The 12,661-nt window shown below is 56.7% G+C and overlaps 2 protein-coding genes across 2 annotated transcripts; both read left to right on the top strand.

Annotated features, from left to right (window-relative positions):
• The first annotated feature begins 140 nt into the window (after nucleotides 1–140).
• On the top strand, nucleotides 141–6,510 carry MRPS18B (mitochondrial ribosomal protein S18B). Its single transcript, XM_082076687.1, has 7 exons — nucleotides 141–264; nucleotides 410–512; nucleotides 2,717–2,814; nucleotides 3,460–3,528; nucleotides 5,009–5,075; nucleotides 5,750–5,809; nucleotides 6,237–6,510. The coding sequence occupies exons 1-7, from the start codon at nucleotides 205–207 to the stop codon at nucleotides 6,467–6,469; spliced, it is 690 nt and encodes a 229-aa protein (XP_081932813.1). The 5' UTR covers nucleotides 141–204; the 3' UTR covers nucleotides 6,470–6,510.
• Nucleotides 6,511–7,014: 504 nt separating this feature from the next.
• ATAT1 (alpha tubulin acetyltransferase 1) lies at nucleotides 7,015–10,771 on the top strand (the record flags this gene model as incomplete). Its single annotated transcript, XM_082076686.1, has 4 exons — nucleotides 7,015–7,208; nucleotides 7,971–8,031; nucleotides 10,037–10,131; nucleotides 10,711–10,771. Coding segments are annotated over exons 1-4 (315 nt in total), but the record flags the coding sequence as incomplete, so codon positions are not given.
• Between the last annotated feature and the right edge of the window lie 1,890 nt (nucleotides 10,772–12,661).

The raw sequence follows: 12,661 nt of genomic DNA, 5'->3' as shown, positions 1-12,661 counted from the left end.
CACAAACGGCCGCCCCCGCCCTTCTTGCCTCGCTGCGCATGCGCGGCCGCCGCCCGCTATTGTCCCGCGGGCCGTGTGGCGCAGTTTTTATTCAGGCGGCGGCCAACGCGCATGCGCGAGAAAGGGAGGGCGGGGGGAGAGGGGGCGGTGCCGTACAACAAAATGGCGGCGCCCCGCCCATGAGAGGCGGGGCTGTACGGCAACATGGCGGCTCGCTGGGGGGCCGCGTTGTTGCGGGCGGTGCGGGGCGGCCTGTGGGCCCGGGTGAGGCGTTTTGGGGCGAAAAACAAGCGGATTGGGGTGCGGGGGGGGTGTCCTGGGGTGGGAAAGGAGCTGGGGTGGCGCTGCGTGACGTCACGGCGCAGCTGTGACGTCATGGCGGCGGGGGGTGACGTCAGCGCTCCCGCAGGACCCCCCCCGGCTCTGCAGCACCCACGTGGCACCCACGGGTGTCCCCGTGTCCCCAACGTCCCCGTATCAAGAGCGGCCGTGGGAGTATCTGGAGAGTGAAGGTAATGGGGGGGGGGGGGACGTTTTAATGGGAATTTGGACAATTTGGGCGGGAATTTGGAAAATTTTGAAGGGAATTTGAGAAATTTCAACTTTAATTTTACAAATTTCAACATTAGTTTTACAAACTTTGGCGTGAAATTGTAAAAATGTGGACGGGAATTTGAAAAATTTCAACAGGATTTTGAAATTTTTGATGAGAATTTAAAAATTTCGAAGGGAATTTGAAAAATTTCGAAGGGAATTTGAGAAATTTCAACTTTAATTTTACAAATTTCAACATTAATTTTTCAAATTTCAAGTGGAATTTTGAAATTTTGGCGTGAAATTGTAAAAATTTTGGTGGGAATTTGAAAAATTTCAATAGGAATTTGAAAAATTTTGAAGGGAATTTGAAAAATTTCAACATAAATTTTTGAAATTTTGATGGGAAATTGTAAAAATTTTGACGAGAAGTTGAAAAATTTCAATGGGAATTTGAACAATTTGGGCGGGAATTGAAAAATTTCGAAGGTAATTTGAAAAATTTTGAAGGGAATTGGAAAAATTTCAGCATTAATTTTACAAATTTCAACAGGAACTTTAGAAATTTTGACGGGAAATTGTAAAAATTTTGACGAGAAGTTGAAAAATTTCAATGGGAATTTGAACAATTTGGACGGGAATTGAAAAATTTTGAAGGGAATTTGAAAAATTTCAACAGGATTTGAAAATTTTTGATGAGAATTTAAGAATTTCAATGGGAATTTGAACATTTTTGACGGGAATTGAAAAATTTTGAAGGGAATTTGAAAAATTTCAACATTAATTTTACAGATTTCAAGTGAAATTTTAGAAATTTTGACGTGATATTGTAAAAATTTGACGAGAAGTTGAAAAATTTCAACAGGATTTTAAAATTTTTGACGAGAATTTAAGAATTTCAATGGGAATTTGAACAATTTGGACGGGAATTGAAAAATTTTGAGGGGAATTTGAAAAATTTCAACATTAAATTTACAAATTTCACCCGGAATTTTAGAAATTTTGACGTGAAATTGTAAAAATTTTGACGAGAAGTTGAAAAATTTCAATGGGGATTTGAAAAATTTCGACAGGATTTTAAAATTTTTGACGAGAATTGAAAAATTTCAATGGGAATTTGAACAATTTGGACGGGAATTGAAAAATTTTGAAGGGAATTTTACAAATTTCAACATTAATTTTACAAATTTCAACCGGAATTTTCGAAATTTTGACAGGAAATTGTAAAAAATTTGACGAGAAGTTGAAAAAATTCAATGGGAATTTGAACAATTTGGACGGGAATTGAAAAATTTTGAAGGGAATTTGAAAAATTTCAACATTAAATTTACAAATTTCACCCGGAATTTTAGAAATTTTGACGTGAAATTGTAAAAATTTTGGCGGGAATTTGAAAAGTTTCAATAGGAATTTGAAAAATTTCGGCAGGATTTTAAAATTTTTGACGAGAATTGAAAAATTTCAATGGGAATTTGAACAATTTGGACGGGAATTGAAAAATTTCAACATGAATTTTACAAATTTCAACATTAATTTTACAAATTTCAACTGGAATTCTCAAAATTTTGACGTGAAATTGTAAAAATTTTGGCGGGAAGTTGAAAAATTTTGATGGGGATTTTAAAATTTTGAAGGAAAGTTTAAAAACGTCAACATTTTAAGAATTTCAACTGGAATTTTACAAGTTTTGACGTGAAATTGTAAAAATTTCAACAGGAATTTGAACAATTTCAACAGGAATTTGAACAATTTCAACAGGAATTTGAAAAATTTCAACATTAATTTTACAAATTTCAACCAGAATTGTAAAAATTTTGAAGGGAATTGTAAAAATTTCGAAGGGAATTGTAAAAATTTCGAAGGGAATTTGAACAATTTGGGCGGGAATTGAAAAATTTCAACATTCATTTTACAAATTTCAACTGGAATTCTCAAAATTTTGACTTGAAATTGTAGAAATTTTGGTGGGAATTTGAAAAATTTCACCAGGAATTTGAAAAATTTCACCAGGAATTTGAAAAATTTCACCAGGATTTGAAAATTTTTGACAAGAATTGAAAAATTTCAATGGGAATTTGACCATTTTTGACGGGAATTGCAAACTTTGGGGGGGTGGATTTTTGGGTGGAAAAAGGGCCGTTTTGGGGTCCGGAAGTGACGTGTCCCCCCCCCCAATGCGCAGAGTATCGTGTGACATATGGGGACAAGCCGGTGTGGGTCGGGTACCGGCGCAACCACAAGGGGGCGATCCCCCCCCAGCGCACCCGCAAGGCCTGTCTGGTGGGAACTGGGGGGACTGGGAGGGACTGGGATGGACTGGGATCAGTGGGGGGGGATTGGGATGGACTGGGGGGCACTGGGGGGTGATTGGGATGGACTGGGGGGCACTGGGGGGTGATTGGGATGGACTGGGGGGGATTGGGATGGACTGGGGGGCACTGGGGGGTGATTGGGATGGACTGGGGGGCACTGGGAGGGAATTGGGATGGACTGGGGGGCACTGGGGGGGATTGGGATGGACTGGGGGGGGATTGGGAGGGACTGGGGGGCACTGGGGGGTGATTGGGATGGACTGGGGGGCACTGGGAGGGAATTGGGATGGACTGGGGGGCACTGGGGGGGATTGGGATGGACTGGGGGGTGATTGGGATGGACTGGGGTGGACTGGGGGTCTCTGGGATGGACTGGGATGGACTGGGATGGACTGGGGGTCTCTGGGATGGACTGGGATGGACTGGGATGGACTGGGGGTCTCTGGGATGGACTGGGATGGACTGGGATGGACTGGGGGTCTCTGGGATGGACTGGGATGGACTGGGATGGACTGGGGGTCTCTGGGATGGACTGGGATGGACTGGGATGGACTGGGGGTCTCTGGGATGGACTGGGATGGACTGGGATGAACCGGGGTGCCTGTGCTCGCAGCGTCGGGGGAAGCGCGTGGGGAACCCGTGTCCCATCTGCAGGGACCACAACCTGCTGCTGCACTTCCGGGTGAGCGGGGGCAGGAAACGGCCGTTTGGGGGCGGGAAACGGGGGTTTGGGGGCAGAAATGGCCGTTTGGGGGCAGGAAACGGGCGTTTGGGGGCGGGAAATTGGCGTTTGGGGGCAGAAACGGCCGTTTGGGGTCGGGAAACGAGCATTTGGGGTCGGGAAACGGGCGTTTGGGGGCAGGAAAAGAGCGTTTGGAGGCGGGAAACGGCCGTTTGGGGCAGAAACGGGTGTTTTGGGCGGGAAACGGCCGTTTGGGGACGGGAAGGGGCGTTTGGGGGCGGGAAACAGGCGTTTTGGGCGGGAAATGGGCGTTTGGAGGCAGAAACGGCCGTTTGGGGGCGGGAAAAAGGCCGTTTGGGGGCGGGAAAGGGCATTTGGGGGCAGAAACGGGCTGTTTAGGGGGCAGAAACGGGCTGTTTAGGGGGCAAAAACGGGCGTTTGGGGGCGGGAAACAGCCGTTTTGGGGGCAGAAATGGGCGTTTGGGGGCGAGAAACGGCCGTTTGGGGGCAGGAAACAGGCGTTTGGGGGCAGAAACGGCTGTTTAGGGGCAGGAAACTGGCGTTTGGGGGCGGGAAACGGCCGTTTGGGGGCAGAAACGGCCGTTTGGGGGCGGGAAACGGGCGTTTGGGGGCAGGAAAGGAGCGTTTGGGGGCGGGAAACGGGCGTTTGGGGGCGGGTACGGGCGTTTGGGGCAGAAACGGCCGTTTAGGGGGCGGGAAACGGCCGTTTGGGGGCAGAAATGGCCATTTGGGGGCAGAAAACGGGCGTTTGGGGGCGGGAAATTGGCGTTTGGGGGCAGAAACGGCCGTTTGGGGGCGGGAAACGGCCGTTTGGGGGCAGAAACGGCCGTTTGGGGGCAGAAACCAGCGTTTGGGGGCGGGAAATTGGCGTTTGGGGGCAGAAACGGCCGTTTGGGGGCGGGAAACAAGCATTTGGGGGCGGGAAAGGGCCGTTTGGGGGCGGGAAACGGCCGTTTGGGGGTGGGAAAGGGGTGTTTGGGGGCGGGAAAGGGCGTTTGGGGGCAGAAAGGGCCGTTTGGGGGCGGGGAACGGGCGTTTGGGGGCGGGAAACGGGCGTTTGGGGGCGGGAAACGGCCGTTTGGGGGCGGGAAACGGCTGTTTGGGGACGGGAAGGGGCGTTTGGGGCCAGAAACAGGCGTTTGGGGGCGGGAAACGGGCGTTTGGGGGCAGAAAACGGGCGTTTGGGGCCGGGAAGTGGGCGTTTGGGGGCAGGAAACGGCCGTTTGGGGGCAGGAAACAGGTGTTTGGGGGCGGGAAACAGGCGTTTGGGGGCAGAAACGGCCGTTTAGGGGGCAAAAACGGCCGTTTGGGGGCGGGAAAGGGGCCGTTTGGGAGGAAGATTTGGGGGTTTCGCTCCTTTTCGCATCCCATTTCAATTATTTTCTTCCTCCCCCGTTTCCCCCCCGTTTCCCCTCGTTTTCCCCCCCATTTCCTCCCCATTTCTCCCCATTTCCCCCAGAACGTGAAGCTCCTGGACCAGTTCATCTGCCCCCACTCCGGTGTCATCCTGCACCCCACGCACACAGGTTTGGGGGTCACCCATTAATTTGGGGGGTCACCCATAATTCTGGGGGGTCACTCACATTTTGGGGGTTCACCCATTGTTCTGGGGGGTCACCCACCATTCTGGGGATCCCCCCATGTTATAGGGGGTCACCCACAATTCTGGGGGTTCACCCACATTTTGGGGGTCCCCCATTGTTCTGGGGGGTCACCCACCATTCTGGGGCTCCCTCCATGTTATAGGGGTTCACCCATAATTCTGGGGGTTCCCCCCCATTTTGGGGTTCCCCCCATGTTATAGAGGTTCACCCACCATTCTGGGGGTCACCCACATTTTGGGGGTTCACCCACCAATCTGGGGTTCCCCCCATGTTATAGAGGTTCACCCATAATTCTGGGGGTTCACCCACATTTTGGGGGGTTCACCCACCAATCTGGGGTTCCCCCCATGTTATAGGAGTTCACCCATAATTCTGGGGGTTCACCCATAATTCTGGGGGGGTCACCCATAATTCTGGGCAGGTCACCCACATTCTGGGGGGGTCACTCCCATTCTGGGGTTCCCCCCATATTCTAGTGGTTCACCCCATATTCTGGGGGTTCCCCCCCATTTTGGGGTCCCCCCCATGTTCTAGGGGTTCACCCATTGTCCTGGGGGGTCCCCCCCATTTTGGGGTCCCCCCCGTTCCCCCCCCAGGTCTCTGCATGAAGCAGCACAAGCTCCTCACCCAGGCTGTGACACAGGCCCAGGATCACGGTGAGTCCCCCCCATCCCCCCCAATTTGGGTGCCCCCCAGCACCCATGGGTGCCCCTCAACCCCCCCCCCCACTTTGGGTGCCCCCCAGCACCCATGGGTGCCCCAAACCCCCCCCAATTTGGGCGCCCCCCAGCACCCATGGGTGCCCCTAAACCCCTCCCAATTTGGGTGCCCCCCAGCACCCATGGGTGCCCCTAAACCCCCCCCACTTTGGGTGCCCCCCAGCACCCGTGGGTGCCCCTCAACCCCCCAACCCCCCCCCACTTTGGGTGCCCCCCAGCACCCATGGGTGCCCCAAACCCCCCCCAATTTGGGTGCCCCCCAGCACCCATGGGTGCCCCTAAACCCCCCCAACCCCCCCCCACTTTGGGTGCCCCCCAGCACCCATGGGTGCCCCAAACCCCCCATAACCCCCCCCCCCCCCAGGTCTCCTATGGCTCCACGTCCCCTACGTGTCCCCCCCCCGCGATGACTTTTCCAACCGCCACCTCGCCGTGGCCAAGACCCCCCTGGGCCCCCCAAAGGGCCCCTGGTACCCCTGGTACGAGCGGCGCCCGCCCCCCCCGGCCGCCATCGCCCGCTTGCGCCGCCTCTACAAGGGTTATCTGAAGGAAGAAACCCCCGTGGGGACCCCACCCGAGTCCCCCCCATCCCCCTGAGCCACGAACTGGTGAATAAAGCGGCTTTTTTAAGCTTAAAACTGGGTTTTTCCGTCGTTTTTTCACTTGGGGAAACTGAGGCACGGCGCTGGCAATATGGCGCCGCGCAGAGGGGGGATATATCCCAGCGTGCTTTGCGCTGCTGGGGGCGGTATATCCCGGCACGCCCTGCGGCAGGAGGGGCGCTGGTTGCTATGCGAGGCGGTGATTGGTTCGGCCGTTGCTAGGGGGCGGGGCTGACCAGCCGTTGGTGGAGGTGCGCGGCTGCGTTGCTACGGGTGGGCGAACGGAGGCGGTGATTGGTTCCCCGGTTGCTAGGGGGGCTCGGTTGCTAGGTGCGGGCGAAGGGGAGGCGGCGATTGGTTCCCCGGTTGCTAGGGGGCGTGGCTAGCCCGCCGTTGGCGGACAGCCGTTGGGGCGGGTCTCGGTTGCTACGGGCCAGACGAGCGGCAGGCGGCGATTGGTTCGCGGGTTGCTAGGGGGGCTCGGTTGCTACGGGCGGGCGAAGAGGAGGCGGTGATTGGTTCGCCGGTTGCTAGGGGGCGTGGCTCCGCTGCCTGTGGCGGCGGCCGGGCCGGGCCCGGCGGGCGGAGGCGGCGGCGGCGATTGGGCCGGGCCGGGCCCGGCGGGCTGAGGCCGCCATGGAATTCCCCTTCGACCTAACGCCGGTGCTGGGCGACCGATTCTGTGTGGTGGACCAGCACCTACGGCCCGCGGGCCGCCCCGGGCCCACCCACCGGTACCGGGGCCTGCGCCCGCGCGGGGGATGCTGGGAAACACTGTGTGTGTGAAGGGGGGGGGGCGCGGGGCATGCTGGGAAACTGGAGGGCCCCATTGTGCTCGTCAATGGGGGGGGAGGGGGGGGGGGGAGTGTTACCCCGGGGCATGCTGGGAAACTGCGGTGGGAGGGTCTCGGTTGCTATGGGACGCGGTGATTGGTTCGGCCGTTGCTAGGGGGCGGGGCTAAGCAGCCGTTGGTGGAGGTGAACGCTGCGTTGCTACGGGTGGGCGAAGGGAGGCGGTGATTGGTTCGCTGGTTGCTAGGGGCGTGGTTACGCTGCTGGTGGTGGAGAGACGTTGGGGCGGGGCTCGGTTGCTACGGGCGAACGAAGAAGAAGCGGTGATTGGTTCCGCGGTTGCTACGGGGAGAGCCCGCCGTTGGTGCCCAGCCGTTGGGGCGGGGCTCGGTTGCTACGGGCAGGCGAAGGGAGACAGTGATTGGTTCGCTGGTTGCTAGGGGGCGTGGTTACGCTGCTGCTGGTGGAAGGACGGTGGGGGGGGGGCTCGGTTGCTAGGTGCGGGCGAAGGGGAGGCGGTGATTGGTTCCCCGGTTGCTAGGGGGCGGGGCTAGCCCCTCCCCGGGGGGGGATGCTGTGTTACGGCTGCTCAGACCCCGCCCCCCCCAGGTAATTTGGGGGGGGGGGGGGGGGTGACACTGTCCCCCCCCCCCCCCCCACAATGTCCCCGTGTCCCCCCCCCCCGTGTCCCCCCCCCGGTGCAGGGGGGACCTGGAGCAGCAGCTCAGGACGGTCATTGATGAGCTGGGAAAGGCCTCGGCCAAGGTGGGGGGGGCATGGGGGGGTTATTGGGGGGGTACTGGTGGTAATTGGGGGGGTTATTGGGGATACTGGGGGGATACTGCTGATAATTGGGGGGTTATTGGGGTTAATGAGGGGTTATTGGGGCATACTGGGGGGGTTATTGGGGTTAATGGGGGGTTACTGGTGTTAATTGGGGGGGTTATTGGGGATACTGGGGGCTACTGGTGTTAATTGGGGGGGTTATTGGGGTTAATGGGGGTTACTGGTGTTAATTGGGGGGGTTATTGGGGTTAATGGGGGTTACTGGTGTTAATTGGGGGGGTTATTGGGGATACTGGGGGGATACTGGTGTTAATTGGGGGGGTTATTGGGGTTAATGGGGGTTACTGGTGTTAATTGGGGGGGGTTATTGGGGATACTGGGGGGATACTGGTGTTAATTGGGGGGTTATTGGGGTTACTGGGGGGTTATTTGGGTTACTGGGGGGTTTATTGGGGTTACTGGGGGGTTATTTGGGTTACTGGGGGGTTTATTGGGGTTACTGGGGGGTTATTTGGGTTACTGGGGGGTTATTGGGGTTACTGGGGGGGTCACTGGGGGGTTATTTGGGTTACTGGGGGGCCAATGGGGACACTGGGGGGTCACTGGGAGGTAACTGGGGGGTTATTGGGGTTACTGGGGGCCTCTTGGGGGCACTGGGAGGTAACTGGGGGGTTATTGGGGTTACTGGGGGGTTATTGGGGTTACTGGGGGGTCAATGGGGACACTGGGGGGTCACTGGGACGTAACTGGGGGGTTACTGGGGTCACTGGGAGGTAACTGGGGGGTTATTTGGGTTATTGGGGGCTTATTGGGGGGTTATTTGGGTTATGGGGGTTACTGGGGGGGCAATGGGGACACTGGGGTGTTACTGGGAGGTAACTGGGGGGTTATTTGAGTTATTGGGGGTGTTATTGGGGTTACTTGGGGGTCACTGGGAGGTAAGTGGGGGGTTATTTGGGTTACTGGGGGGCCAATGAGGACACTGGGGGGTCACTGGGAGGTAACTGGGGGGTTATTTGGGTTATTGGGGTTACTGGGGGGCTGTTGGGGACACTGGGGGGTCAGTGGGAGTTAACTGGGGGGGTTATTGGGGTTACTGGGGGATTATTGGGGTTACTGGGGGGCCAATGGGGACACTGGGAGGTAACTGGGGGGTTATTGGGGTTACTGGGGGGGTTACTGGGGGGCCGCTGGGAACACTGGGTGGTTACTGGGAGGTAACTGGGGGGGTTATTGGGGTTACTGGGGGGTTATTGGGGTTACTGGGGGGCCAATGGGGACACTGGGGGGTCACTGGGAGGTAACTGGGGGGTTATTGGGGTTACTGGGGGGTTATTGGGGTTACTGGGGGGCCAATGGGGACACTGGGGGGTCACTGGGAGGTTACTGGGGGGTTATTGCGGACACTGGGGGGTCACTGGGAGGTGACTGGGGGGTTATTGGGGTTACTGGGGGGGTTATTGGGTTACTGGGGGGTCAATGGGGGGTCAATGGGGACACTGGGGGGTCACTGGGAGGTGCCTGGGGGGTTATTGGGGTTACTGGGGGGTCAATGGGGACACTGGGGGGTCACTGGGAGGTGACTGGGGGGTTATTGGGGTTACTGGGGGGTCACTGGGAGGTTACTGGGGGGTTATTGGGGTTACTGGGGGGCCAATGGAGACACTGGGGGGTCACTGGGAGGTAACTGGGGGGGTTATTTGGGTTACTGGGGGGCCAATGGGGACATTGGGGGGTCACTGGGAGGTTATTGGGGTTACTGGGGGGTTATTGGGGTTACTGGGGGGCCAATGTGGACACTGGGGGGTTACTGGGACGTAACTGGGGGGTTATTTGGGGGCTATTGGGGACACTGGGGGGGTCACTGGGAGGTAACTGGGGGGTTACTGGGTCACTGGGAGGTAAGGGGGGGTTATTTGGGTTATTGGGGGGGTTACTGGGGTTACTGGGGTGACTGGGAGGTGACTGGTGTGAACTGGGCCAGGCCCAGGGCCTCCCCGCCCCCGTCACCAGCGCCGCGCGCATGGAGACCAACCGGCACGTGCTCTACATCCTGCGGGACCCCGGCGGCGCGCACCGGTGGGACAAAACACCCCGAAACACCCCGAAACACCCCAAACACCCCAAAACACCCCCAAAACACCCCAAAACACCCCCAAAACACCCCCAAACACCTCTAAATACCCCCAAAACACCCCAAAACACCCCAAAATACCCCCAAAACACCCCAAAACCCCCCCAAAACACCCCAAAATACCCCCAAAACACCCCAAAATACCCCCCAAAACACCCCAAAACACCCCAAAATACCCCCAAAACACCCCAAAACACCCCAAAACCCCCACAAAACACCCCAAAACACCCCCCTAAACCCCCCTAAACCCCCCAAAACACCCCAAAACACCCCAAAATACCCCAAAATACCCCCCAAAACGCCCCAAAACACCCCAAAATACCCCAAAACACCCCAAAATACCCCAAAACACCCCCAAAACACCCCAAAATATGCCCAAAATACCCCCAAAACACCCCAAAAGCCCCCAAAATACCCCTCAAAACCCCCCAAAACACCCCAAAATACCCCAAAATACCCCCAAAACACCCCAAAACACCCCAAAATATGCCCAAACCCCCCAAAATACCCCCAAATCCCCCCAGGCCCCCCCGCGGCGCCGTCATCGGTTTCCTCAAGGTCGGCTACAAGAAACTGTTCCTGCTGGTGGGTAGTGTCCCCATGGCCCCCCATGGCCCCATTGTCCCCACATTGTCCCCATGGCCCCCCATGGCCCCATTGTCCCCACATGTCCCCCATTGTCCCCACATGTCCCATTACCCCGCCATGTCCCCCCATGTCCCCATGTCCCCCCACGTCCCCATGGCCCCCCATGTCCCATTATCCCCCCACGTCCCCATTGTCCCCCCATGTCCCCCTATGTCCCCATGTCCCCCCATGTCCCCATTGTCCCCCATGTCCCATTATCCCCCCATGTCCCCATGTCCCCCCACGTCCCCATTGTCCCCATGTCCCCATTATTCCCCACACCCCATTGTCCCCCCATGTCCCCATTGTCCCCCCATGTCCCATTATCCCCCCATGTCCCCATTGTCCCCCCATGTCCCCATTGTCCCCATTATCCCCCCATGTCCCATTATCACCCCATGTCCCCATGTCCCCCCATGTCCCCATTGTCCCCATTGTCCCCATTATCCCCCCATGTCCCATTATCACCCCATGTCCCCATGTCCCCCCATGTCCCCATTGTCCCCATTGTCCCCATTATCCCCCCATGTCCCATTATCACCCCATGTCCCCATGTCCCCCCATGTCCCCATTGTCCCCATTGTCCCCATTATCCCCCCATGTCCCCCACGTCCGCATTGTCCCCCCATGTCCCCGTGTCCCCCCATGTCCCATTGTCCCCCCATGTCCCCATTGTCCCCATTGTCCCCATTATCCCCCCATGTCCCCCACGTCCGCATTGTCCCCCCATGTCCCCGTGTCCCCCCATGTCCCATTGTCCCCCCATGTCCCCATTGTCCCCATTGTCCCCATTATCCCCCCATGTCCCCCACGTCCGCATTGTCCCCCCATGTCCCCGTGTCCCCCCATGTCCCATTGTCCCCCCATGTCCCCATTGTCCCCATTGTCCCCATTATCCCCATTATCCCCCCATGTCCCCCCACGTCCCCATGTCCCCCCATGTCCCATTATCCCCCCATGTCCCATTATCCCCCCATTATCCCCCCACGTCCCCATTGTCCCCCATGTCCCCATTATCCCCCCATTATCCCCCCATTCTCCCCATGTCCCCCCTTGTCCCATTATCCCCATTGTCCCCATTATCCCCCACACCCCATTATCCCCCCATGTCCCCACATCCCCATTGTCCCCATTATCCCCCCATGTCCCCATTGTCCCCCCATGTCCCATTATCCCCCCATGTCCCCATGTCCCCCCATGTCCCATTATCCCCCCCCATCCCCATTATCCCCCCATTGTCCCCATGTCCCCCCATGTCCCATTATCCCCATTGTCCCCATTATCCCCCACATCCCATTATCCCCCCATGTCCCCATTGTCCCCATTATCCCCCCATGTCCCCATTGTCCCCCCATGTCCCATTATCCCCCCACATCCCATTATCCCCCCATGTCCCCATTGTCCCCCATTGTCCCCATTGTCCCCATTATCCCCCCATGTCCCATTATCCCCCCATGTCCCCATATCCCCCCATGTCCCCATACATCCCCATTGTCCCCATGTCCCCCCATGTCCCCATTGTCCCCACGCCCCCCCATTGTCCCTATTGTCCCCATGTCCCCATTATCCCCATTGTCCCCATTATCCCCATGTCCCCCCATGTCCCCATTATCCCCATTGTCCCCATTATCCCCCATGTCCCCACGCCCCCCCATTGTCCCCATTGTCCCCATGTCCCCATTATCCCCCCATGTCCCCATGTCCCCATTGTCCCCATTATCCCCCATGTCCCCACGCCCCCCCATTGTCCCCATTGTCCCCATGTCCCCATTATCCCCCCATGTCCCCATGTCCCCATTGTCCCCATTATCCCCCATGTCCCCATTATCCCCACGCCCCCCCATTATC

This window comes from Streptopelia decaocto (genome assembly GCF_964273445.1).
Source record: "Streptopelia decaocto genome assembly, contig: HAP1_SCAFFOLD_1436, whole genome shotgun sequence".
In the NCBI taxonomy this organism is placed as follows: Eukaryota; Metazoa; Chordata; class Aves; order Columbiformes; family Columbidae; genus Streptopelia; species Streptopelia decaocto.
Note: the sequence above shows the minus strand (reverse complement) of the source record. Positions and strands in the feature narration are given on the sequence as shown.

Bases quoted from the DNA above. Each gene is read 5' to 3' on its own strand.
- MRPS18B (XM_082076687.1), top strand. From the start codon at position 205: ATGGCGGCTCGCTGGGGGGCCGCGTTGTTGCGGGCGGTGCGGGGCGGC. The intron at 2,815-3,459 runs GTGGGAACTGGG...CTGTGCTCGCAG, and splicing joins GCACCCGCAAGGCCTGTCTG to CGTCGGGGGAAGCGCGTGGG. The intron at 5,810-6,236 runs GTGAGTCCCCCC...CCCCCCCCCCAG, and splicing joins GACACAGGCCCAGGATCACG to GTCTCCTATGGCTCCACGTC.